Raw genomic sequence first — 25098 nt, forward strand, 5'->3', positions numbered from 1 at the left:
GAATGTACTTGGTTGCCGGATCAGGCAGGTGGCGGTGTTGTACTGGGCTAACACCTCTGAGTACTTGAGCAGCCATTAATTCTTCACCTGAACTTTTTACTACTGGTGTTATGTTGTTTCTATTGTACAACATGGGAAGGAACTGGAAGCCTCGTTAGTGGTCAGTTGTGTACTTGTCCCACAGTCTGCAGGGCAGAGGATACCCTCTGACATAAGCATGCAAGTACAATCAGTTAAGTCATTAATACCAATTATATATTCAGCAACACGAGCTATCATAACAGTGCACGTACAACATCACTTTAGCTTCTCTTCACTACCGTGAACTTTGCTTACACCTCATACTGGGGTATTTTTCCTCCTATGAAGACGTGGACTAATGTGTGTAACGTGCACATGCCAGTTGTTCCAATGACAACTGCCACGTGGTCACAGTGTCTCTTCTCTTGGTGGCAGGGGAGGCTAGGCTGAAGATACTGTGGGGACAGACAGGAGTGTTGGCCTTTTTTTCTCACTTGGCCACGTGTGGGGTCCAGTGTTGGTACCACTTATTTCTTCATGGGCAGTGGTACTATCGCCAATGTCCAGTGAGTTTCCAGGCAAAACAACAACAGCCCCTTGCTCTCTGTCCCCTTTCCCAATACTGCCAACCAAGTTTCACCCTTCAGTCCTTGGAATGTTGGGCCACCCCTCATCGTCGTCTCCACTGACGTTCAGGCTGCAGCAGGAGCCAGCTACATTAGCACTGCTGGGTCTGTGTTTGCAAGGCATCACATTCACGTTTCTTCAGTTCAGGTTTTTATTGAAGTAATTATAGATTCATATGTACTTAGAAGAAATAGTAGTAAGAGATCCCGTCTACACTTTGCCCAGTTTATCCCAATGGTAAGATTTTGCAAAACTAGAGTATGTCACAACCAAGATATTAAGATTGGTACAACCCACTGATCTTTTTCAGATTTCACCAGATTTACTTGTGTGTGTGTGTGTGTAGATCCATATAGTTTAATCACAATATACACATGTAGGTTTGTGTATCTGCCACCACAATCAAGATACTGAACAGTTTCCTCAAGTTACCCTTTTATAAGTAGACCTGACTGACAGTTTGCTTAACATTCACCTGCATTATCTACAGTTTTGCACCATTATAAACATGTGAACATAGTTTTCATTTTTTGAATTTCTGGCACCTAGAAGAGTGTAAAACATGTAAAAGGTCTTCCATAAGTAGTTTTTGAATAAATAAATAAGTATGAAGAATTGATTTGTGTAGGGAGTAAGCAGATGGGATAGAGGGTATGGGTAGATCATTGGTCTTTACCTTTTCCAGTCTAAGTAACTTATTCCCAAGCAAACTTTTATTGCCATTAACGTTGTTGCAATAGAGTTACCGTTTTTTTTTAAGAGTCACAGCATTTTTCATGAAAATGTGTTTATCAATTTTGAAGGAAAAAATGGTTGAAGTATTGTGTTGAGAATGCCTCTAGAACTTGTATATTACTTCTGGTGCAAGTAGCTTCTTTTTCTGTATTTTCCTGAACGTTTTCATTAAAGAACTTCATCTGATGGCTTGGATCTTGACTAGTTTAAAAAAATGTTTTTTATTTTTCAATTATCTTTGACATACAATATTATATTAGTTTCAGGTGTACAACGTAGTGATTAGACATTTATATAATTTACAAGGGGATCACCTCAATGAGTATAGTACCCATCTGATAACATACATAGTTATTACAATATTATTGATTATATTCCCTATGTTGTATTAATGTGTGTAACGTGCACATCCCGATAACTTTTTATAACTGGCAAATTGTATGTCTTAATCCCTTCCCCCTTTTTATCCGTCTTCCCAACCCCTTTCCCATCTGGCAACCATCAGTTTGTTCTCTGTATTTATGAGTTTGTTTTGTTTGTTCATTTATTTTGTTTTTAGATTCCATATATAAGTGAAATCATATGGTATTTGTCTTTCTCAATCTGACTTATTTCAGTTAGCATAATACCCCATAGGTCCATCCATGTTGTCACAAATGGCAAGGTTTCATTCTTTTTAATGGCTGAGTAATATTCCATTGTATATATGTATGATATCTTTATCCATCCCATCAATAGACACTTAGATTGCTCCCATATCTGGCTATTATAAATAATGCTGCTATATGGGACTTCTATTTATGGTTTTGATTGTCATTCTTACAGGCTTCTGAAAGTATAGGACCCTTGGATTTGAGACTTTTTATCCAAGTTCTCTTTGCTTTTGTTTTTCTTCTTTCTGTTTTCTTCTTTTTTTAAAGAGACTTGGAAAAGGAATGGGTTTTTGAATGATTAGGCATGTATTAGGCTACAGAAACAAAATCACATATAACAATGCTGTCAAATCAGGGTTTATTTTTCCAGGGTTCATATTATAAAAAGGATGCTGCTGGTTTGTGTACAATTGCTCAACAATGTCTGTGACTTTTTTGTTCTTTCCCTCCTGATTGTTTTCTAATTGCCACTGCTCTGGGCATCATTTCTGAACTCAAGGCTATAAGATGGGGAGAAAGGGCAGCATCAGTGATGTTAATGCCTTTTGTCAGGGAAGTGGATACTTTCCCAGAATCCTGTGGTAGTGTCCTGCTTTTGTCTGACTGATTATAACTTTGTCAACACTTGCTGTAAGAGAGGCTGGGCAAGCATGTAAGCAGCATCTGTGGTGCTGTCAGGTGAGGGAGTGAAGGTTGGAGATGGGTGTTCGATTTGACATTCACTAGTTCCATCCATATAACCATCGCTACAGTCAAGATATAGAACATTCTCATCATCCCAGAAAGTTTCCTTCTGCCCTTTTGAGTCAGATCCTCTGCCCCACTCATACCCTAGGCAATCATTGCCATTACTTCATTTAAAAACTTTTTTCAATTGCAGTTGACTTTTAATATTATATTAGTTTCAGGAGTTACTTCGTTCTTTAAAAAAGTATCTACATAATTTCTACAGGTTGGTATGAATTTAAGGGGACTGCCACTTCAGGTTACTTTATTATATTTTCCAGCTTCATTTTACAGATGTTAGGTCAGTAGCAGTGTCATTATCTGAGTGTTTTAAAACTGCAGATTTCTTGGTCATGTCTCTCCCATTCCCTAATACTTGAATCATAATTCTGAATGTGGGACCAAAGAATCTGCATTTCTTACAAATAATCGAGATGCTTATCACATTAAAGTTTGAGAATCTCTGCTTTAGATTTTAGGATAGTAAACTATCTCTACATTTTTATCACTGCTATTAGTTAATTGGATTTGGGGTGAATTTGTGACATAAATTTAGAGCCTTGTAAGATGCTGATTTCTACATCTTAGATGCTTACGTGTAATAACACTTAATTCTAGTGTTCAAATACTCTTGTTTTATATGTAATTTGAATTCAACCTGTTTTGTGAATTACATATACAGTATACATTTGGGGTTTTTTGTTTTGTTTTGATAAAATTTTGGACATGATTAAATCAATGAAATATTTAAAAATACATAATTCAGGTTACCAAAAATGTTTTTCTAAATTAGGATTAGTGCAAAATAGCTGTAGTATGTTTTCCTCCCCCTTGTTCTGCCTACCCCTTCACCCACTCCAGTTCAAATCGTTGTTTCTCAGTCTAGTTGTGTAGGACACAGCTCCCTGGCCCATGCTGGTATTATGAGCCTTGCGCTCTCCTGTCTGAGGCATTTGGTTGCCAGGGAGAGCTGTTGTTCACAATCTTAGCTGTAGAGGGCGCAGCTTACTGGCCCATGTGGGAATCAAACTGGCGACCTCGGAGGCCGGCGCTCCAACCACCTGAGACACCGGGCCGGCTATCTGGCCCACTACAGCATGTTTTAAGGAACAAATATGTTAGCCTTCTAGGGGATTAATTGGTCTCCCATACCCAAATTTTACATCATTACAGTAAGAAAAAAGTGTGCGGTGTTAAAAATATGCCAAATGATACAGGAACCATTTAAAGAACAATAAATTACGTAACCTAATATATATTTGCAAAACATTTATGCACTACGTATTTTTTTATTTGAATCTCATTAGTAAAGAATTTTGACATTTAAATTTAAATAAAAGTGAAAAATAGTGCTTTTAAAGCTCTAAATTGATGATAATGTCCTAATGAGGATTCTCTGACTACACTCATTGCTTGTTTTTTTCTCTTTTTATGTCCCATTTTTATGCTGAGTGAAGGGAAACTTAATAAGAACATCTGGTTATACCTTTTACCCTTATTGTATTGAAGTCACTTGTGTAACCCAAACCCAGATGTGAAGTGCGCCAAGATGGGCACAGATAAAATGCTAGTGGAGGTTTCCTAGCCGCTGCTTATCTTCCTGTGAGCGTAGGACAAGAGACATCTCTAAGAACTAAGGGGCAGTTAAATGAAACCACAAACTATAAAAGAAGCTGTACAACTTCCCTTTCAGCAAACTAGCTAGTTAGTCCTTTCATTTTTTTAAATAACAGCTTTATCGAGACATAATACACATATATAAATTTCACCCTTTTTGAAGTGTACAATGTAGTGGTTTTTAGTGTATTTACAGTTGTACAACGATCACTACTATCTTATTCCAGAACATTTTCATCGCCCCAGAAAGAAACCTGTTACCCATTAGCAGCCACTCTTCATTATTCTCCCCCAGCCCTTAGCAATCGCTCATTTACTTTCTGTCTCTATAGATTTGCTTATTCTGTACATTTCATATGGATGGAATCACGCAACATGTAGCCTTTTCTCTCTTCTATCATTTTTGTGTAATGTTTCCAAATTTCACTCATGGTATATAGCATGTGCATCAGAACTTGATTCCTTTCTCTGGCTGAACAGTATTCTCTTGTATGGCCATACCACAATTTGTCCATTCATTAGTTGATAGACATTCGGGTTATTTCCACTTTTGAGCTCTAAGGAATACTGCTATGAACATTAATGTACAGGTTTTCGTTTAAAATTGTGTTTTCAGTTCTCTTGGGTATCTAGGAATGCAACTATTGGGTCGTATGGTAAATCTCTAACTTTTAGAGACATTTTCTAAGTGGCTTTACCATTTGAATTCTCCCCAGCAGTGTGTGAGGGTTCCAGTTTCTTTACATCCTTTCAACACCTGTTATTCTATGTCTTTTTGTTGATAGTTATTCTTTTCATTATGAAGTATGGTATCTCACTGTGGTTTTTATTTGCATTTCCCTAATGACTAATGACGTTGAGCATCTTTTCATGAGCTTACTGGCAATTTATCTTCTTTGGAAAAATGTCTGTTCGGATCCTTTGCTTATTTTTAATTGGATTATTTGTCTTTATGTTGTTGAGCTGAAAAGACTTCTTTATATTTTCTAGATGGTGGACCTTTATCAGATCTCTTATTTGCAGATATTTTTCTGTGAGTGTCTTTTTACTTTGTTGATAGTATACTTTGATGCACACAAGTTTTTAATTTTGAAGAACGACTTATCTCCTTTGTCTTTTGTTGCCTGTAGGTGGTTTGAATTAAGAGTTCAGTTAAGAGCCTAATGTAGTAACCTGGCAGAGATATGACAGTGGTTTACATCAGTAGCAGTGAAACAGACATTTGGGCAGAGTATGGATATATGTTATGATAATTACGATAATAATGGCATATATCTTTGTTCAGTGGTTATTAAGTGCTAGGCACTGTTCTAAGTGTTTTATATGTTAATTCATTAAACCTAAAATCCCGTGAGATATGTATTATTATTCCCATTTTACAAATGAAGAACTAGAAGAGGACGCAGGGTTGTTGACTAACTTTTTCATGGCCATATAGCTGGTAAGTGTAAATATATTTACTATGTAAATCTACCTATAAATAAAGCCTATAATGACATCTAAAAACTTTATATGTGTTTTCACTATCTTTTATAATATTAAAGTTTAAAGATTATTTTACATTTCAAATTGGTTACTATTGTTATCTGATATAAAATTATACATGTGTGGGTACATGCAAGTGTATATGTATCTACATTTGTAATTATGTGATATATAAAAATACATATATACATATAAATATACGAGTATGCACACACCTCTATTCACCTGTGCATTAAGAGATGTTTGGAAGAATGTCTTCCAAGATAATAAGAAATAGTTGTCTCTGGGTTGTGGTGTGTGTGTGTGTGTGTGTGTGTGTGTGTGTGTGTGTGTGTTTAAACTAAAATGAATTTGTCCAATAATTATGTATTATTATTGAATTGAATATAGCTGTATTCATCTTGAAGACAAAACAAAGCATCTTCCTACTTTTGAATTTAGACATGTTCCTAGCTCATGTCTTGTATGGATTTCCCTTATGGAAAGGCTTTATGTACAGTTTTCCCTCTATACTATGGAGTGTTTTGTAAACTATAAGAATGATATTTATTGACCTGAGGGTCTTACTATGTTTTTTGACCTTGACTTTAGATTTCCAAGGTCTTTTCTGGTTTAAAGTCTATTATGCCCCAACAAATCGATATTTACCACCTGATGATGGTATAAACCGGGTCAGCCAACCATGGTCCATGAGCTATGTATAGCTCTCTGTCTGTTTTTAGACATCATACAAGCTAAGAATGGTTTTTATAGATGAGCATTGGAATCTATTTGATGATAATAATACTAGTTCAGAACTCCAAATAATCAAAATACTATCTCCTATAAAATACGATTTCATTCTTCTCCTTAGTAGACCTATGTTACAAAATATTATGCTCAGTAAAAATTTTGTCAAAATTTGTTTTTCTTCTTGTTTTATAAGTACCTACTTGATTTTGCTTCTTTGCCCTCAAGCCTAAAATTTTATTATCTGGCCCTTTACAGAAAAAGTTTGCCAAAGCCTGTTCTAAAAGAAACTTGCACTTGTGTCATGTCCACATGGATGCTCTGCTTCACTTTAATAGCAGTTTGAAATCAAAATGGCCATGCAGTGTATCCCTCGCTGTCCAAATCTGCTTGGATTGGATCAGTTCCTGGGTTTAGGAGAATGAATAGTCAGTGTTTTTAAAAAACAATTATCTAAATATATTTGCTTCCTAAATTTGAGAGTAGGTGTTCGGACAGTACTTGTTTGGTACCTTCACTTGTTGAACTTCTTTTTATAACAATTGCCGGATCTGTAGCATGGTCGATGTTATTTGTCATGATATTTGTACTGTAGAGCTAAATCAGAGGTGCAACTCTCATATAGCTCTCCTGTTTTGTGGTGAGAAAATCTTAACTAGAAATATTCCAAAATTGAAGTCCAAAAATCATGCAGATGATATCTTTTTATTGTTAGTTTACTATTATGTATCGCCTTTCTTGTTTTTAATGCTGCATGAAAAACCACCCAACTAGTTGGATAATACCAACAGTTGTATCATTTTGCATTTTGTGGGTAGGCGACTTGTTATCTTCTGTAATGTTGTTTAAAGGATTAAACTTTCTCTAGTCTCTTGACAGCTAGTATCTTTAGCAACCCTTCTCTGCTCATTTATGTATCCTGATGTGTCTTCAAGGTCATAGAGCAGAACCAGTGCTCTAATAGCAGTTTTCTAAGTAAGCATTTAGGTGGAATTCTGTCTTCCTGCCTTGATAGGGATTGTTAGCACCACCTCGTATCAGAAGTATTCTTAAAATGAAAGAAGGAAACTCCTTTTCATTGGCAGACCAGGAAGTGCTCTTGATTATAAGTGTTTTGGAAAAAGGTTTTAGATAACACTGTGGATGGAACATAAATTATTCAATAAGCCTGAAGATGTTTTTCTTCATATATTTGATTCTGGCTTGTGTTAATGCAGTTGATATTATGGTATTAAATTCCCTTGGTATTGTGTTCGTTTTCTGTTGCTTCGGCTATTAACACTTTTTTTTGTCCTGCCCCTTCTCTTTCTCTGGCTTTTCTGTAAATCAGTTCAGTTGAAAGTTATCAAAGTACAGAGGTAAAACACTTGTGGAATGACCGTTTATTCATAATTCTAGAATTCCTGAGATTTAAATTTGTCAGCCATCAAGAGATTCTTTACTTATATTGTTAATGTGCCATTTGTCACAGTAATTGAAATGGACAGCATGTGGTTGAAACTCGGTTTATTCATGTATTGGTCATTTTTGACTAGCACTAGTTCACCAGTGAAGTAGCTTGTCTTAATATAAGACTAAAATTTCTTTTTTATTTCAAAGGTTCCAGGCTTTTTTAGAGACTTATACTTTGAGGAATCCTTGTAGCTTTTGTTTGTGGAATATTTCTGGAATACTAATCAAGATTTTAATCTGAGTTTAGGCTTATTGGAGGATCTCATATATTGGAAAGTTGGCTTCTCTGACTGCTTAAGGAGTTTTACGTAGCTCATGTTGTTATAATGATAGTTAATATATACTTATTCATATACATGTGTACACACGTACATACATTTTTCATGTTAAATCCCCCTCAGCAATACCTTATCTTTATTCTACTGTACTTTTACATTGTCTGGATCCTTGTTTTTTGAGCACTGTTTGATGAATGTTTTATGTGGTGGAAAATTATTTTAGTTTATCATTTGGTGAATTGGGAAAATCTGTGACTTGCCTTCCTTTTAGAGGCTTTACTTAAAATGGTTAAAACAATATTGGATTTTACTTAGCTTCTTTTTAAGTATAAAAGTACATGGGGACATTTTGATCAAGTTATCACCCTTAGACTGATATCAAGATAAAAATTGTAAATTCAGTTTGCTAATTTGAAAATATTGGAACTTCTGTGTTCAGTGCCTGTCTAGTGTCATACACATTAGTGACAGACTTTTCCTAGATCCAGCCTGTGGTCAACCACTTGTTTTGTAAATAAAGTTTTTTAAAACATAGCTGCACTCATTATTTACATATTTTCTGTGGCTACTTTGACACTAGAACAGAGTTGAATATTATAGTTGCAACAGGCAATAGAGATGCTATGACCTGCAATGTTTGCCAATCACTGCAGATATTATACATGAGCGTCTTTTGTCATTAGACTTTTTTAATTGAACAAATTGGCATATAACATTGTGTAAATTTAAAGTATACAGCATGCTACTTTGACACGTTTATATATTGTAATATGATTTCCGTTGTAGCCATTTCTATTACATTACTTAATTATAGTAGTATAATATTACTATCTATATTCATTATATTGTGCATTTAAACTCTATGGCTTGTTTATTACTTGTTACAAGTTTATACCCTTAAACACTATCAATCTTATCTCTCCCTATTTCCCCAACCCCCTAGTAAGCATCATTTCACTCTGTTTTTTACAGGTTTTATTTTTTTATTTTTTAGATTCTGCATATAAATGATATCGTATAGTTCTTGTCTTTCTCTGACTTATCTCTATTAGCATCATATGCTCAAGGTCCTTCCATGTTGTCGCAAATGGCAAGATAGCTTCCTTTCTCAAGGCTGAATTATATTCCATTGTGTGTGTACATATATTATACATAAGACAGTTATTTCACTTTTATATATTATATTTTCACAAATGTCTTCTGTGTCTTTTCCTCATGTTCTACTGTCAGCCCAAGAATGATTTCTTATTCGCCATTTTGTTCCTAGTACTCATTAGCGTGGTACCGAATGAATATTTGTTGAGTGAATGATGGTGTAATTACCTCACCCACACTGTATAATGTATATTTTTATTTTAACTATTTTGTGCTTTCTAGAAGGCAAATTCATTTAGAGAAATAAACCTCTCTTATGTATCTTTTCTTATAGCTCTCCAGGGTGAAACTATGTAAGTCCTGTTTTCTGACTTGGCAATCTATGCAGCAAGGGCATAGAATTTCCTGCTCTAAATCTTATCAAATCCCTGATACAGAGTTTTGATCAATATTCATCATGAAACTCATCTGTACAATATATATATATATATATTTTGTACAATATATATATATTTATAACCTTTGATTTTAGGTAAATTTGCTAATGAGACAAGCATTCCTATTCACATTTGGTGATAGATGTGTAATACTCTGAGATAAATGCAAATAGTTTTCATCATTTCTGTTTTTTTTTCCATATCTCATTTCTAGGTACAAGACATCTGTTTCAGCCATGACTGTCGCTGGGTAGTGGTCAGTACACTCCGAGGGACTTCCCATGTTTTCCCAATCAACCCTTATGGTGGCCAACCTTGTGTTCGAACACATATGTCACCACGAGTTGTGAATCGTATGAGCCGCTTCCAGAAAAGCGCTGGACTGGAAGAGATTGAACAAGAACTAACATCTAAGCAAGGAGGTCGCTGTAGCCCTGTTCCAGGTCTATCAAGCAGCCCTTCTGGGTCACCTCTGCATGGTAAACTTCATTTTCTCTTTCTCCAGTGAACCCTACAATCCTTCCCTTTATCCTTAAGTTTAGAGATCTGGGATAAAAGAAATCCATTTTTTCTAATCTGTTCAGGCGAAGACAAGATCTTAGGCTCATTTTGGACAGTCTTAATTTATTAAATAATTTAACAAATTGAAATAAATATAGTAATGGTGATCTTTATCATGCTGCTTTAACTCCCTAACTCTTTCAGTATATACGGGATACTAGGTGGCATATATACAGAGGGAGCCAAAAAAATGTATACACATTTTAAGAAAGGAAAACTGTATTAAAATTGTACTCAATATATACCAATAACAAAAGATAAATACAAGTCATGTTTGACTTCTGCAATTACAAGAGGTGCTCAAAGTGGTTACGATCAGTGTCCACACACTTCTGATTACGGCAAACTACTGCTTGAGTAATGTTGACCAAAGTGTCCACTTGTATACATTTTTTTGGAATGTATGAATGAACCCTGGTATATGGAATATGAAGTTTGAGACTATTTTCATAAATTTAGAGATTGAATTCATATCTATAGATCTTTTCCAGAAAATTCCATTTTTAACCACAATCAACACTGTAGCTCATTAAGAAATATTCATTGTTGGAGAATCATGGTCACAAGTTATGTGTATGTTAGAGCAGCATTTGCATTTTATTTGAAGATACATCTCTGTGGGATTTCTCCCAAGATATTGTAGGAAAAACAACAACAAAAATAATGTATCTTAGAGGAAATAGTTGTGTAACTATCACCCCAAGCAGTAAATGAAGCACTAGCAGAATTCCTCCTTTGTGCTCCTTTTCCATAAAAGTAAACCATGACTTTGACTTTTACGGTAGTTATTTTCTTTTTTAAAATAGTTTTCTCCTAAGGAAGTATCCTTAAATACTGTTGTTCATTTTTATATAAATGGAATTACAGAGCATGTATATTTTGGAATATTAAGTTTCTTTAAAATTATGTTTGTGAGATTAATTCATCTTGTTCTATGTAGGTTTACTTCATTTATTTCCATTGCTCCCAAAGATTCCATTGTATAATTATACTTCTGCTTGTTTATCCTTTCTACTACTATCGATGTGTATCTCGGTAGTTTCCAGTGTGGGTTATTATGTATAGTGATACAATGAAAATTTCTGTATTTGTTTCTTGGTGTAAATGTGTATTCATTTCTAAGTGGAAATGCTAGGTTATAATGTATGCATATCTTGACCTTGGTAGATTAATACTAGAGTGGTTTTGCCATTTCATTCTCAGTAGACGGACAGAAAATTTGTTTACATTAGATGACACTTTTTTCTAGTGCACTGCAGATTCTCCTTGACAGATAATAATTTAGGTTTTTAAGAATAGGGAATTTTATATAGAGAGATTATCGTTACTACAGAAAACAATATTTAATTGATCTGAAATTCATATAATATAAAATCAACCATTTAAATGTGAACAATTCAGTGGCATTTAGTATATTCACAGTATCGTGAAATCACCACTTCTCCCTAGTTCCAAAACATTTTCTTTACCCAGAAGAAAACCACATATTCTTTAAGCAGTTACTCCTTACTTCTCTCTCCCCAAGCTCCTAGCAACTACCAACCTGCTTTCCATCTTGGGGATTTGCCTGTTCTGGATATTTCATATAACTTCAATCATACAATATGTGACCTTTTTGTTTCTGGCATCTTTCCCATAGTGTAATGTTTTTGAGTTACAATCACATTGTACTATGTATCAGTACTTCATTCCTTTTTATGGCTGAATAATATTCCATTGTATGTATATACCATACTTTTTTATTCATCCATTGATGGACATTTGGGCTGTTTCCACCTTTTAGCTATTGGGAATATGTGAGTACAATGAATATGTGAGTATGTGAGTACAAGTATTTGTTTCTTTGCAATTCTTTTGGCTATATACCTATCTTCATTTGTTTTAGCTTCTGCTTGAACATATATCCTTTTGTAATACCTAATCAATTCTAGATAAGTATTTTCTGTAGGAAGTTTTAAGATAGACTGAAAAAATATAGGTAAATGAAATTGTGGGGAGAAATTGTGTAACTCAAAAAAAAATTTGGACCTCTGTTTTCCCCTTAGATGATATTTTATGCTTTGGTCCTATTATTTGTAGAAGAACGATTGTTATTCATGTATATTGAACTTGAATAGTGACCCATGACCTTCAAGTTTGAAAATCTTTTAGAATCAATATTAGGAGAAAACAGTAATTTAATGAAGTATTAAGAATGTTTTTTTTTAAAGTTTAGAAAGCTGTGAGATATTCACATTTTCAGACATCTGCAAGAAATTTTACTTAATTACTTACATTTGTAGGTATAAATATTTTGTCATATAATTAGGTGATAGTATAGGTTCTTTGAGGACCTTTCACTTTGTGTTGAATATTTTCCTTAGCTTAAATTTTTCCAAACACTTTATGGGGAGAGATTCAGTGTGCATATGGGAAGCTAGGTTGACCAGAGAATGAAATGTATTAGGAAAATTAGGAAGGATTTACAGTCCTTATATTTATACAGCTTCAGAAAGTATTCTTTTGAGCTTCTCTTTTCTTCCTTCCTTATTAAGCTTTACACATACCAGATTCTGTGCTAGGCTTTGGTCATAATGTGCACCAAAAATTGCTATCTCTGTCCTGTGTATCTTCTAGTCCAAGGGAAAAGACAGATATTAAATGACTGTGAACAAATACCTTGCAATATATTCTTGCTGTAGGGTGCAAAATGCAAATCAGTTAAGGATTTGTCATGTGTTTAAAAAAAGGAAAAAAAAAACCCAAATAGTTGAACAGTAATACTTGAATTTCTGAGTAAAAATATACTCTTTTCTCTCAGCTTTATTGCTCTCACAGCTCTCTTCATGTTTTTACATAAAGCAAACAGAAGACATCTCAGAGAGGAGATTATAGACTGACAATACTGCTGCACTTAACATTCCCTTTTGAAAGTGAGGCATTTCGGACGGCATTTTCCTCCCTATAACACATATTAAAATTTTATTATGTTGGAATTTCACCCCATTACTCTGTGTAGTTTTTCTCATTTTTAAAGCACCGACATTAGAGTGATGGTCATTTTTCTTCATGTTCTTTTTGTATCTCACATGTCAAAACAAAATGGGCATTGTTGTTGGTTAGTTCTAAAAATGATGTATTTACAGTTTGTGTGGATAAACAGTCTTGATGCTGGTCAAAAACAATGTAAACTTTGAACAGGGAGGGATTCGTCTTGAAAATGAATCATGCTTCGTGGTATTACCGTTGTTTGTGTTCTTTTTAGCAAAGTAAAGGAAACTGTTAAATAACAGTTGATATAGGGATATTTCCTTTTTACTCTCTGGAGTCAGTCCAGTGTAGGTTAGGATTATTTTATCTACTTGCCATTTTTTTTTAACTTAACGGAGGATGTTTATTTATTTGAAATATATTCTCTCTAAATATCTCTTTCATTTCTGATCTTGTTGCCTGGACATTAGACTATGTGAGGGATTCTTAACTTAAGACCCATGGACATGGATAGGAAAAAATTACATCTTTATGTTTACTATCCTTTAACCAAAACTAAGTGTTGCCATTCGTTATGAATATAGACAACACACAGCAGTCACATTCCTATTACTTCTGATATTGTCACCAATAAAAACACAGATGTTTTCATATCACATTATATATGAGATCTTGAACTGTTTTGAATCACTGAAATACATTTTGAAATAATGTTTATGTTCACCATAGCTTTGAAAGTATATATTATGTAATAATATTCTTGATTTTAATACTTATTACATATATTACTATAGCAGAATGTAATTTTTAAATATATTGATAAACTATACTTCAATATAGTTGGCTTCCTTTGTAACTCTATGTCTTTTATTTCATGCCTTATTAGCTTTATTCAGAGAGAGAGTCTACAGGCTTTCCCGGGCTGTCCAAGCAGTCCCTGGCCCCAGAATGATTAAGAACCCCATATTATCATTTCTTACCTCATCTGTTTCTGTGACGTGGTCCAACTTTTGTGTTCTTTTTCTTTTTACTATCACAAGTATTTCCTTTGTTAACCACAAATATGATCTTTCACTTTTCTGCTTGAAATCTTTCAGTGTCTCACTATACTTTTAGAATGTTAGAGAAGGTCCTACCTTATTTCCAGCTTCTTGTCCCACCGCACCTAGATTTCTGTACCTTTCCCTGGCTATGCCACATGTATTCATTTCTTCGCATCTTTCCTATTTGTCTCCTCTTCTCGGCTTGAAATAATTGTTACCCATTGAACACCTACTAAAACCCTAATTCATTGTGATCTAGCTGAAAATATCATCTGTCTTGTAAGCCTCTCCTAAGCATCTCTTGATGTTGTGTCATTTGTGTCAGCTGTGGTATTGACACTCTGAATACACGTTGGTTATATTGTCATGTGGGAGTTGTTAGTGGACATGTCTGTCTTCCCATTAGGTTGACTTCCATGAAGACAGGGTCTTTCCCTGTCTGTATTTGTATCTTTGCACCTTGTATAGTGTTTGGTAAAATGGAGACTCGAAGGCTTTGAGCCAAGTTTCCAAACATCTTTAGAAGTTTTTCTAATAAAACAATTTCGATAGAAATCATTACTTGTCAGATGAAGAGCTTTTCATTCATGGTAACATTGCTGTTCTTTATAAGATCCATAAAATACATTCACTTATTCAACAACTATTAGTGTTTACTATGTCCAGGCACTGTTTCTGAGCTCTAAGAATACAGCAGGAATAAGAGGAAAACATCCCTGTTCCCGTAGAGCTGACCTTCTAGTGGAGTGATATGAACAATAAACAGGACAGATCGATAGATGATAGATAGATAGATACATTTATGTGCTATGGAGAAAAAGGATGGAAGGGGAATAGGGAATGCCGGGAGAGGATTGCAATTTGAAATTAGTATGTTTCCTGCAGACCTTACTGAGAAGATATTGGAACAAAGATCTGACGGAAGTATGGGAGAAAGTCATGCAGGTATCTGGGTTACATGTTCCAGGCAGAAGGAATAGCTAGTGTTGAGTCCCTGAGCTGAGAATGTGGCTGGAGTGTTCGAGGAAAGGGAGGGAGGCCAGTGTGTCCAAAGCATAGGAGTAGAAGATAAGGTCAGGGAGGAAATGCGGCCTGGTCATGTCAGTCTTTGACTTGAACTCAGAGTGAGCTGGAGAAGCTGTGGAGTTTTGAGAATAAGAGTGACCTGGTAAGCCTCGCTCCGGCAGGATCAGAATGGAGATATATAATAAGAATGCCCAGTCTGTGGGTTGACATGGGTTGAAGCCTACTGAGACCAGTTTGGAGAGTATTGCAAAAATCCAAGTGAGAGAAGACAGGGCTTAGACTGAGTTGTTTAAAGTGGAGATTCTGAGGAGTAATTGGATTCTTGGTATATTTTGATGGAGGGGCATCAGGATGTCTGGTCTATTTTATGTCAAGTAAGAGAGAAGAGAAGAGGCAGAATGACGAGTATGGCTTTTGGCCTGCACAACTGGCAGGATGGGGTTGCTGTCAAGTGAGATGAGAAACACAGGGTTAAAGCAGGTTTGAGGATAGGGACAGGATCAGGAGTTTGGGACATGTTTCATTTCCTTTCTATCATTGACTGCCTAGTGATGTTAAATAGGTAGTTGGTTTTATGAGACTGGAGTTTAATGGAAAGGGCTAGGCTGAGGATAGATGTTTGGAAGGCATAGACAAAGCCAAAAGCTGGATGAGATCACCTAGTGAGGGAGTGAGGACTAAAAAACGAGAACATGAAGATGTCCGGGGACTGAGCCCTGGGGCCCTCCTACATGAAGTAGCCAGTGACATAGAAGGAAAACCACTGGTGAGAAATCCTAGAGGCCGAATGAAGAAATTTTTTTTCTGAGAAAAGAGTGATTAATGTGTTTAATTCTGCTAATATGCCAATTAAGATAAGGACTGAGAAAAAGAAACAATACCATCCAATTTAATAATGAACAAGACAGGTGACTTTGATAAGAGCAGTTTTGGTAAGCTGTAAGGGCCTGATAGGAGTAGATTTTAGTAAGAATGGGAAGAGAGACGTTGGAGGCTAGTATTGACTAGTCTTTCAAGGAGCATTGATATAAAGGGGAGCAGAAAAATGGGGAATAATTAGAGGGGAAAACTGCTTATGTTTTCTCATGGAGATAGGAAATGAGGATGGTTGCAGGTATTGGGGAGCTTTAAGGATAAAGGCAAAGGTTGGAAAAATGGTCCTCTAGGGGCACGTAGGCATTCCTTTACCAGTTAGTAAACTTTGGCTGAATGAAGACAACATGTCTCCCACTGGTATGATGCCGCTAGCAAATTTAATTACAAGCCTTTGCTTTCCAACTTCAACACCTGGTTTCTACACCTGAATTGCTTTCCATTAATTTCTTCAGGTAAGCATTGAAAGCATCTTTCAAGCTCAGCTCAGCTCAGACACACTTTCTCCCTCTTAACATGTCAAACTTCATGTATTTGCTCCTTCTGTATGCTCTTTATCAGTATTTGTTGCTCTCTACTTTCTAGCTATTATTTTTGATGATCTCCATTATTAAGGTATAACTTGGGGAAGCAGTGGGAGGCCCTGGAGTCAGACTCCCTGGGGTGAAATCTATTCTCCATGACTCCCTAACTCTGTAATCTTAGACAAATTACTTAACCTACCTGTGCCTTAATTTTCTTTCTGTAAAATGGGGGACATGATATTATCTACCTTAGAGAGTTACTGTGAGGATCAAAGCACTTTGAGTAGTGTTTGGCACATGTCGACTACTCAGTAAAAGATTAGCTGCTATGATGAGTATCATTATTAATACTGTTTATTATTGAGGACATATATAGGATTGAGTCATTTTTCATATTTTTATACAGTGTCTCTTATCCAGAAAACAGAATAAGTGAATAATTCACTGAATAATGATGGACTCAAATAAAATTGTGACCTTATTGTATGTAGGCTTTTGTAGTATTTTGAACTCAGTATTGATAAGTTGACCTGATATTGTTTCTGAAATTATGGGCGATACCAGCACAAAACTGAGAAATGAAGGTAGTATAATTTTTTTTCTTTTTCATCTGTTTTTGCTCATTTAAAGCCATACATCAGAAAATATAAATTAATTAATCCACCTATTTGATAAATTAATCCACCTATTCTTGAGCCTTTGCATTTCTTTATTTTGCAAATTAGTTTTCCAATTTAGGTTCCAGAATAAGACATTGATTCTGTGATAGGGCTTTTAAGGAATTTGTTTTTTCCTGTTATTTCTATTGAGCTAACAGAGGGATTTTGGATACTCTAGAGTTCCTGGAAGTGTCTTCTTTCCCATTAACTTATTGGTCCTCAGGGAGGAGTTGTCTTCGAATCACAGCTTCTGGCATTTGAATTCCAGATTCTGCTTCTTCCAAATGGAAGTAGTTGATGAGACTCTGAGGCCTTCAGAGGGGGCCTCTGATTTCTTGGACTCAAAGCCTCCATGTTTTAGTAAAGTACTTTTACATAACTGGTAGTATCATTTTTCTTTTTAGCATCTGAATGATGCATTCATTTTACCACTCAGAAACTCTGTTTATAGGCTTTATTTGATGGTTTATTGTAATTGCTTACTTTTGTTGATCAGTAGTTTTCTTGATACAGACCACATCACAATTGTAAATACAAAGCAACCACACATTTCAGCCTTATATAGTTTCACCTACTTAAGACAATCAATAATAATGTGATGTTTCTTGACTTCTCTTTCCACATCACTGTTTACTTGTGGATTGAAGTTTCCATTTGTATGTTTTAATTTTTGCCAAGAAAAATCAATCATGTGCACTGTAGTTCTGCTTTAAATTTTATGCCTCATATGACACAGAGTATGTGTGTGTGTGTATGCATATATATATATATATATATATATATATATATATATATATATATAATGGTATATGCATGTTAAATGGATAAAAATCTTCTGTTAGGCTATCTTAATTTAATACCTGGGTTTTACTGGTTATATGTACTTTATTGTTTTAGCTCAGATGAAGTTTTGTTTTTAATTGGTCGTTTTCAAATCTAATAAAAGTTTTCCTAGTGAATTTGTTTTCTTATAAATTCTTTTATCATCCTTTTAAAAATACTGCTGTAACAGTATGCTAGTCTTTACACACACTGTACACCAAAGTCATACATTTAAAAATATTTTCATGTCACTTCCTATTGTTTCTTATAGCAGATGAGTTCTTCAGGAAAGTGGATTGAAAAGAGAGACCTGAAAAAGGTGCTTTCATTTAAGTAGCACTAATTGGAAAAAACCATCTATTAAACAAAGATAGCATAATTTTTAATAGACTATTTTATAGAGCAGTTTTAGGTTCACAGCAAAATTGAGAGGACAGTTCAGATAGCATAGTTGTTGAAGAAAATAAAATTACTTGTGGAGTATCTTTAAAATCTCTTTTATTGCTCCTAAATTATAGCTTAAAATTTAGTGCTATAAAAACGGATTAAACTCAATTTAAATATTTTATTTTTGTTTATTTCATTTGGAATATGCCACTTTTTTTCTCTCGGAAAGTTTTCCCTTAAAATAAATGCCAGATAAGGTAGTGAGCAATTGAAGCTAATTTGGAATTTCTTGTTTTGCTTTTTGCTGCTTATGAAATATTTTGTATTTTTTCTGTATTTTTTTACATTGGCAAATCATAGACTCCAGGTTTCAGTAGTTTTGTTTTTTAAATGGTTAATGAGACACGCCTCTAGAGGGCGATCTTTTCTAAACTTTCTTGTGATTGTGTTCATGGCAATCCTGGCATGAACCTGGTGTACTGTGAATGTTGGTGTCTTATAAGGTCTTATAATAACCCAGCTTCCTTCTTATTATGTTTTCCATGGTTTTTTTCCCCTCAAAGTCTTCTTAGAGAATTGGACTTTTGAACTATATTTCTGTCAATTAATATCCATTTTTAGTACTCCATCCAGATACCTAGCTCCTGTAAATTCATTTAGGTAGTTGCATGGAGGCAAATTTTTAGTTAATCATTTAAGTAAGTGGTGTCTGCCTGTTCTAAACATTCCTTTTTTTGATTCTCTATATGTTGCTATTCAAGGACTTACCTCTGTACTTTATGGGACCAGAGTGATTAAACTCCACTATTGAGACGTTATTAGGGCTTATAGTTAATCTCTGCTTCTCATTTCTATTAAAATTTATTAGAGTTTTATTGTTTTTCTCTAGCTATTTAGTATAACTTTATCAAAGTAATACATGCATTTATTATAAAACCCAAATAATACCATACATTTATAATGAAAAATGGCAAACTCTGCCCTACCCTTCCCCCCCATCCCCGCCACCGGCCAGGTGTCATTCCCCAGAGGCTGTGCTTCTTTCAATTCTTAATAGGTTCTTCCTTGCTGTTTTCCTTGTTTTGCTTCTTTCTGGAAATTATATTAGTTGGATAATGAATCTCCTACATTGAACCCCTGGCTTTCTTTTCTATTGTCTATCATTCTATCTTTTTGTTTCACTTTATGAGAGTATCCCCAAGTTTATCTTCTAATCTTCTTACTGCATTTTTATTTTGGCAACATAATATTATTTATTCTGAATGTTTCTTTTATTATCACATTCTTATTTTATAGATGTAATATAATTTATCTCTTTGATAGTTATAATTTTTAAAACATATTTTGCTCCTTGCATTAGCTCTATCTCCTCTGAGTTCCTTTTTCTTTTTTTTTTTTTTGGTGATCATTATCTTCTGTATTAGAGCTATGGTTCTCAATTGAAATTATAATTTACCTAGGTAGATTTAAAAATTACTGAAATACGCAGGCCCAATCTCAGGCTGATTAAACCAAAATATTGACCTGAATGTCTAGGAAGCCTTGGCTGATCATTCTTATTTTATTTAGAAATTTTATTATTTATTCATTAATTTATTTCACGATTTCATTTTATTGAGCTAATCAACAAATCCATACTAAAGAACTGGTTGGAAGCTCTTTGAGCATGAGTAGATCATACTAGCTTATAGGTCCCACTGGTCTGTTAGGTGAGACTGGCAATTTTATTAGGGTGCCCCAATCAATACTATTTGTAGATCATTTCACTTAGACTGGTGAGTTTCCCCATAAAGGAAGCATCTGTTGGGGGTGGTGTTGGCGTGATGGAGACCTTCTGGCAATAAACTTAGAAGTTAGTTTTCAAGGAGTTGAAGGAGTTACATTATTTTAGTTTAGTGATTAGAATAACAAGATTTGGTGTATCTATTTGCATTACTTTTCCAATAAGGAAGAGAAGAAAGTTGTAGTCAGGTTCACTGAAATATTTTTTCAAAATTTAGTTTTAGAAAAAAAGGAGAGGGAGAAGAGGAGGAATTAGGCTTCTTAGGATACATAATGACCAGTGTCTGAATGACTGACCCAAATAAACAGATTTAGAAATGATCAGACTTGAGAGTAACAGCCATGAGTAGTTTTGATCTTAAAATGTGAGCCGGAAGTAAAAATTGGACTGCTGGCTTACAGTTTGTAAACTACAAAAGGGTAAGGAGAGTGGGGTCAGGGTAGTGAGCATACTGAGAAATAGAAACTATTATAGTTCTTACGATTATAGTTCTTAGCATAAAATGATGTTTAGATTTGGAGGAGGATGAGAAAAGGAAAGGGATTTAAGGTTCATTGGAAAAGTTATTAACATTGGATGATGTGTTTTTGCAGGTGAGAATATTGAAGCTAGAATGAGGCACAAGAGTGAAACCATTTCAGAATGGATAGAGTGAATTAATGTGGGTATTGTTAGCAGCTTCAGAAGAGACAGGCCATTCCATTTTCAGTGTTTAGAACCATCCCTAGTAGGGAATGCTTAATAAATGTTCAGTTACATTTCACTCTTGTCTAATTTTGGAGTGGATTGAAAGGTGCCCACATTTGATACAATCATGGATGAGAAAAGCTATGAAATGACAGTACTGATAAATGAATATGGTTTTCTGGCAATAATCCAGCTGATTTTAAGAAAAAGTGTTTCTGCTAAGGCAGAAGAATTATGGGGAAATAGAGTCAACATTTCTTAGGTGCCCAGATATGGTCATGGTATCCCTCTTTGTGGTTTTCACTCTCAGGGACTTTCTAGCTAAAAGGAGCTTTTATGTATACTGTAAATTCATGGTTTTGCTTTTGGAAGAAAATCAGTTTAGAAAACAAGGACTTAACTATTTATTAATATTCATATGATGTACTTTGATTTCTTTCTCTTTTTTTGTTTTTGGTGAACAATTCTCTCTCACAAATTTTTGATAGACAGCTACACTGGGTATGGGTTTCCGGTGTTCTTCATGAACAGAACATGGAAATGTATTGTGATAGAATGATATTTAAATGTTTTTAAGCTGGAAACAAAATACATAAAAGGTTTTATCTTCTGTGCTGTCAAAAATGCTGATTTGAACCTTTTGCATTATACTCCCATCTTTGTACAGTTGTTAAAATCTGCTGCTCTTTCCCATCTGAAGGAAATGCATCTTTGACACTTCTCATGACCTGAGTCATGATGCTGAAAGAGAGCCAGAAAATATCCTTAACAGTCAAGGGTAAAAAGAAGGCTTCCATGAGGTGGGGGCGGGGAGCAGGAAAGAGGTTGTGGGGAGAACAGCACCTTTGCTATGGCTAGTTCGGCTTATATCTTTTTGATTATTAGGAAAGTTGCTTACATTTTACTACCGTAGTTGTTATGCAACAGAAAACACTTTGATATTAAGATTTGTTTTTGCCTTCATGTTTAATGTTTAATGCATTTGAAAAAGACAAGTTCTGCAAATGTTAAATAATTGAGTCTTCCAGGTTTAGAAAATTGCAACTTAAATCTGGCAATTATTTAATATTTTATCTTGTTAAAGTGTCTGATTTTACTTCAGAACCAACTCTCAATTCTTCAACATCTTATATGTTTAACAGTGGAAGTAATAAAGTTATATTTGTTGAGTGATGCAGACAAGTTTCTATATTTTTTCCCATGAACAGTGAAGTGCTTCTGTTTGCTCTGTTGACATGATACAAAATTCATTGTGAGATAGCATGGGAGATCTGACTGTAGGGTATTTTCAAAAAAAGAATTTCAGTGAGGATTTATTTATACTTTGGGGATATCTTTTAATTCCAAATTTGGTCTAAGAGATGCTAGATTATGGGGTTTTTAATTGTGGGGATTTTTCACATCTTTATTTCTGAGCACTTAGTCCCAAAACTCTATGTGAGCTCAAGTAAGAAGAGTGGGAAAATTTGAGGGTGCTTAAGTATGTTAGTTTTAGGAATAACTTTTCCTGTTAAAGTACGAGGCCCTAGATCTTTTTCTTTCGTTCTTCTAATTTACACAGAGTTTGCTTTTCCCCTCTAGTGTTAAATATAATCTATTTACTGTTTTGTTTGATTTTTGGTTGTTGAAAGAGTGGCTACAATGCTAATGTTTAAAATGAACTAAAAGTTGCTGAAACTTCTTAAATATTAAGGGTTTAAATTTCCTGTATCCCAAATCTTAGAGTGCTCTAAGAATAATAAAGTAAGGTAATGAACTTCCCACTTATGGAGGGCGATTTTGTTTATTCATTTTAAAAATTTGTGTTGGCTATGTGATCAAGTCTAAATTGTGCCACAAATATAGTGGAGAGGAAATGGAGCCAAAATATTTTTCTATAATATATTTTATTGTCTATCTCAATACATCTTTTATCTCTGAAGCTTTTTGGACATATCTCTTATATTTCCCCCCACTTGTATGTTTGGCATCTTATAAACATTGTTTCTAACTCTTGATCTCATCTCCCTGTGGAGGCTTATGTTTGCATCCCTAGCCTCCTAGTTCTAAGCCCACTTCAGTATCTTTTTAAAGGAGCATCGACAACCTACTTACAGTTTTAGCAACAGTTAGATCCTTTTGACATTTAATTTTTATGTATAAACTTTCTAAATTTATTGAGTTTATGTTAGATTTAAGGAAAGAAAAATAGCCAAATTTACATGTAGTCGTGAGCACATGAAGATAATAATTAACTGGTAAAAATGTATTCAGATTCGAAAAGGAAAACCAACTAGCAAATTGTTTATTTAAAAATGTATATATTTATTTAAGTATATATAAATATTTGCATAAACATATATACATTGATAAATAATTATTTAATAATTAGTACAGTTTTAATTCTCCAGAACATGCAGTTTTAATTTTACTGATATTTAATAAGCACCAGTGTCACGTTCCAGGCAGCCTGCTTTGTATGTAGTGAGAAGAAGTGATGACGATATCATTAAAAACCTCAACCCCATCTTGCAAAACAAAACAAAAGGTTGGTTTCTTGTTTTCAGGTCGATTTTTGTGGGACATTTATCTTCCTACCATTCCACCCCTCCCCAAATACTTATAGTGATGTCTGTGGTACCATGAACTGTTTACATAAAAAAGCAACAAGTGTTTTTCTTGAGATGCATGAAGGTTTGCAGTATTCTGTACTTCACCATCTGTCACTCCCCCCAAAAGTTACAGGGACAAACAAGTCAATGCCCAGTCAGAATTGTCCTTGAACTCTTTCCATCCTGAACTTTGTCACCTAAACCGTTTGGTTGTTGTGTTAACAGTCGTTTACAAGTCTTATTATTCATTTTCTTTTAATTGCATGTTCTACTTCCTTGGCTCCTGTGAACAAGCATTGCTTCCGTCCAGTTTGGTATGTGGGTCAGAAGGCACTGTTTCTCACCAGGGCGCTGCTGTTTCCTTTTCCTACTTGAATAGATTACAGATTATACTGGAATACGCCTGAGAAAAGGTCAAAAAGGAGGGTGAATGTCCTGGAACTGCAGCTGGGAAGCTTGTCGTTCTCATCTAGGATAGTGGGGGTAAAAAAGACAGAAAAAGAGAGAGAAATAGAGACTCCATCCCAACCCAAAACGTCCCACATTCAGGAACTTCCCATTTGCACAGGATACTTTTTATATTATCTGAAGGGATTCTATTTGGTTTTGATTAAATAATTATCGAGTGTTTGGCTGAGAAAGCTTTAATGTTAATTTAGATGGCAAGCAAGAGCTAAGCAGTGTTTTTAACTTTTCAGAGCCCAGATCTCCAGTGATAGTTTCAAAACAAGCTACCATTGTACTCATTTTGACAGAGTCAAGAAGTCAGGAGCTTTTCAACTACAGAGTTAACTTAGTTAAACGCATTGGTATATTTTGGATTTTTATCCCTGTCCTTTCCACAACAGGATATTAAAAGCAGACCAAAAGTTTTGATCTTCTGTGGAAAGTAAAATGCACACACACAAAAGCCCCATATGAACTCATTACCCAGGTTTTATTTTGGAAAGATATCACGTAGGGAATAGATAATCATGTAGAAGTCTTAGAGTAGGGAAATTGTTGGAAGGAGGACAATAATGGGATATTTGGGGGTAGGGATCTTCCCATAGAATTATCTTCTCAGGAATGCCAGCTTGTCACGTCAGCAATGGCTTTCAGTGTGCCTCATTAATTCAGTTTCAAAATTTAAGAGTTCAAAATATTAACAGACCAAGGACAATGACTGAGAGTGGGTCTTGTAGATGAGTGTGTGGAGAGGTGATGAGAACAGAATATGATACTATTGTAGGAATCTAATACATAGGAAGGTTTCTATTGTAAAACCTTCAGAGAAACGGAGTGCCTAGTGTATGTGCTCTGTGTCCCTGTTAAGGA

At 34.8% G+C, this 25098-nt stretch overlaps 1 protein-coding gene across 25 annotated transcripts in view; it reads left to right on the forward strand.

The window, feature by feature from the left end:
• Nucleotides 1-25098, forward strand: part of BCAS3 (BCAS3 microtubule associated cell migration factor) — a 519095-nt gene that overhangs the window by 179428 nt on the left and 314569 nt on the right. For all 25 annotated transcript variants that reach the window (XM_074320579.1, XM_074320576.1, XM_074320587.1 and 22 more), the window contains exon 15: nucleotides 10070-10334. In XM_074320579.1, the coding sequence (XP_074176680.1) occupies nucleotides 10070-10334 (265 nt within the window). The remainder of the gene's footprint in view (nucleotides 1-10069; nucleotides 10335-25098) is intronic.

The sequence above is a fragment of the Rhinolophus sinicus genome, linkage group LG15 (assembly GCF_036562045.2).
Source record: "Rhinolophus sinicus isolate RSC01 linkage group LG15, ASM3656204v1, whole genome shotgun sequence".
Taxonomy (NCBI): domain Eukaryota; kingdom Metazoa; phylum Chordata; class Mammalia; order Chiroptera; family Rhinolophidae; genus Rhinolophus; species Rhinolophus sinicus.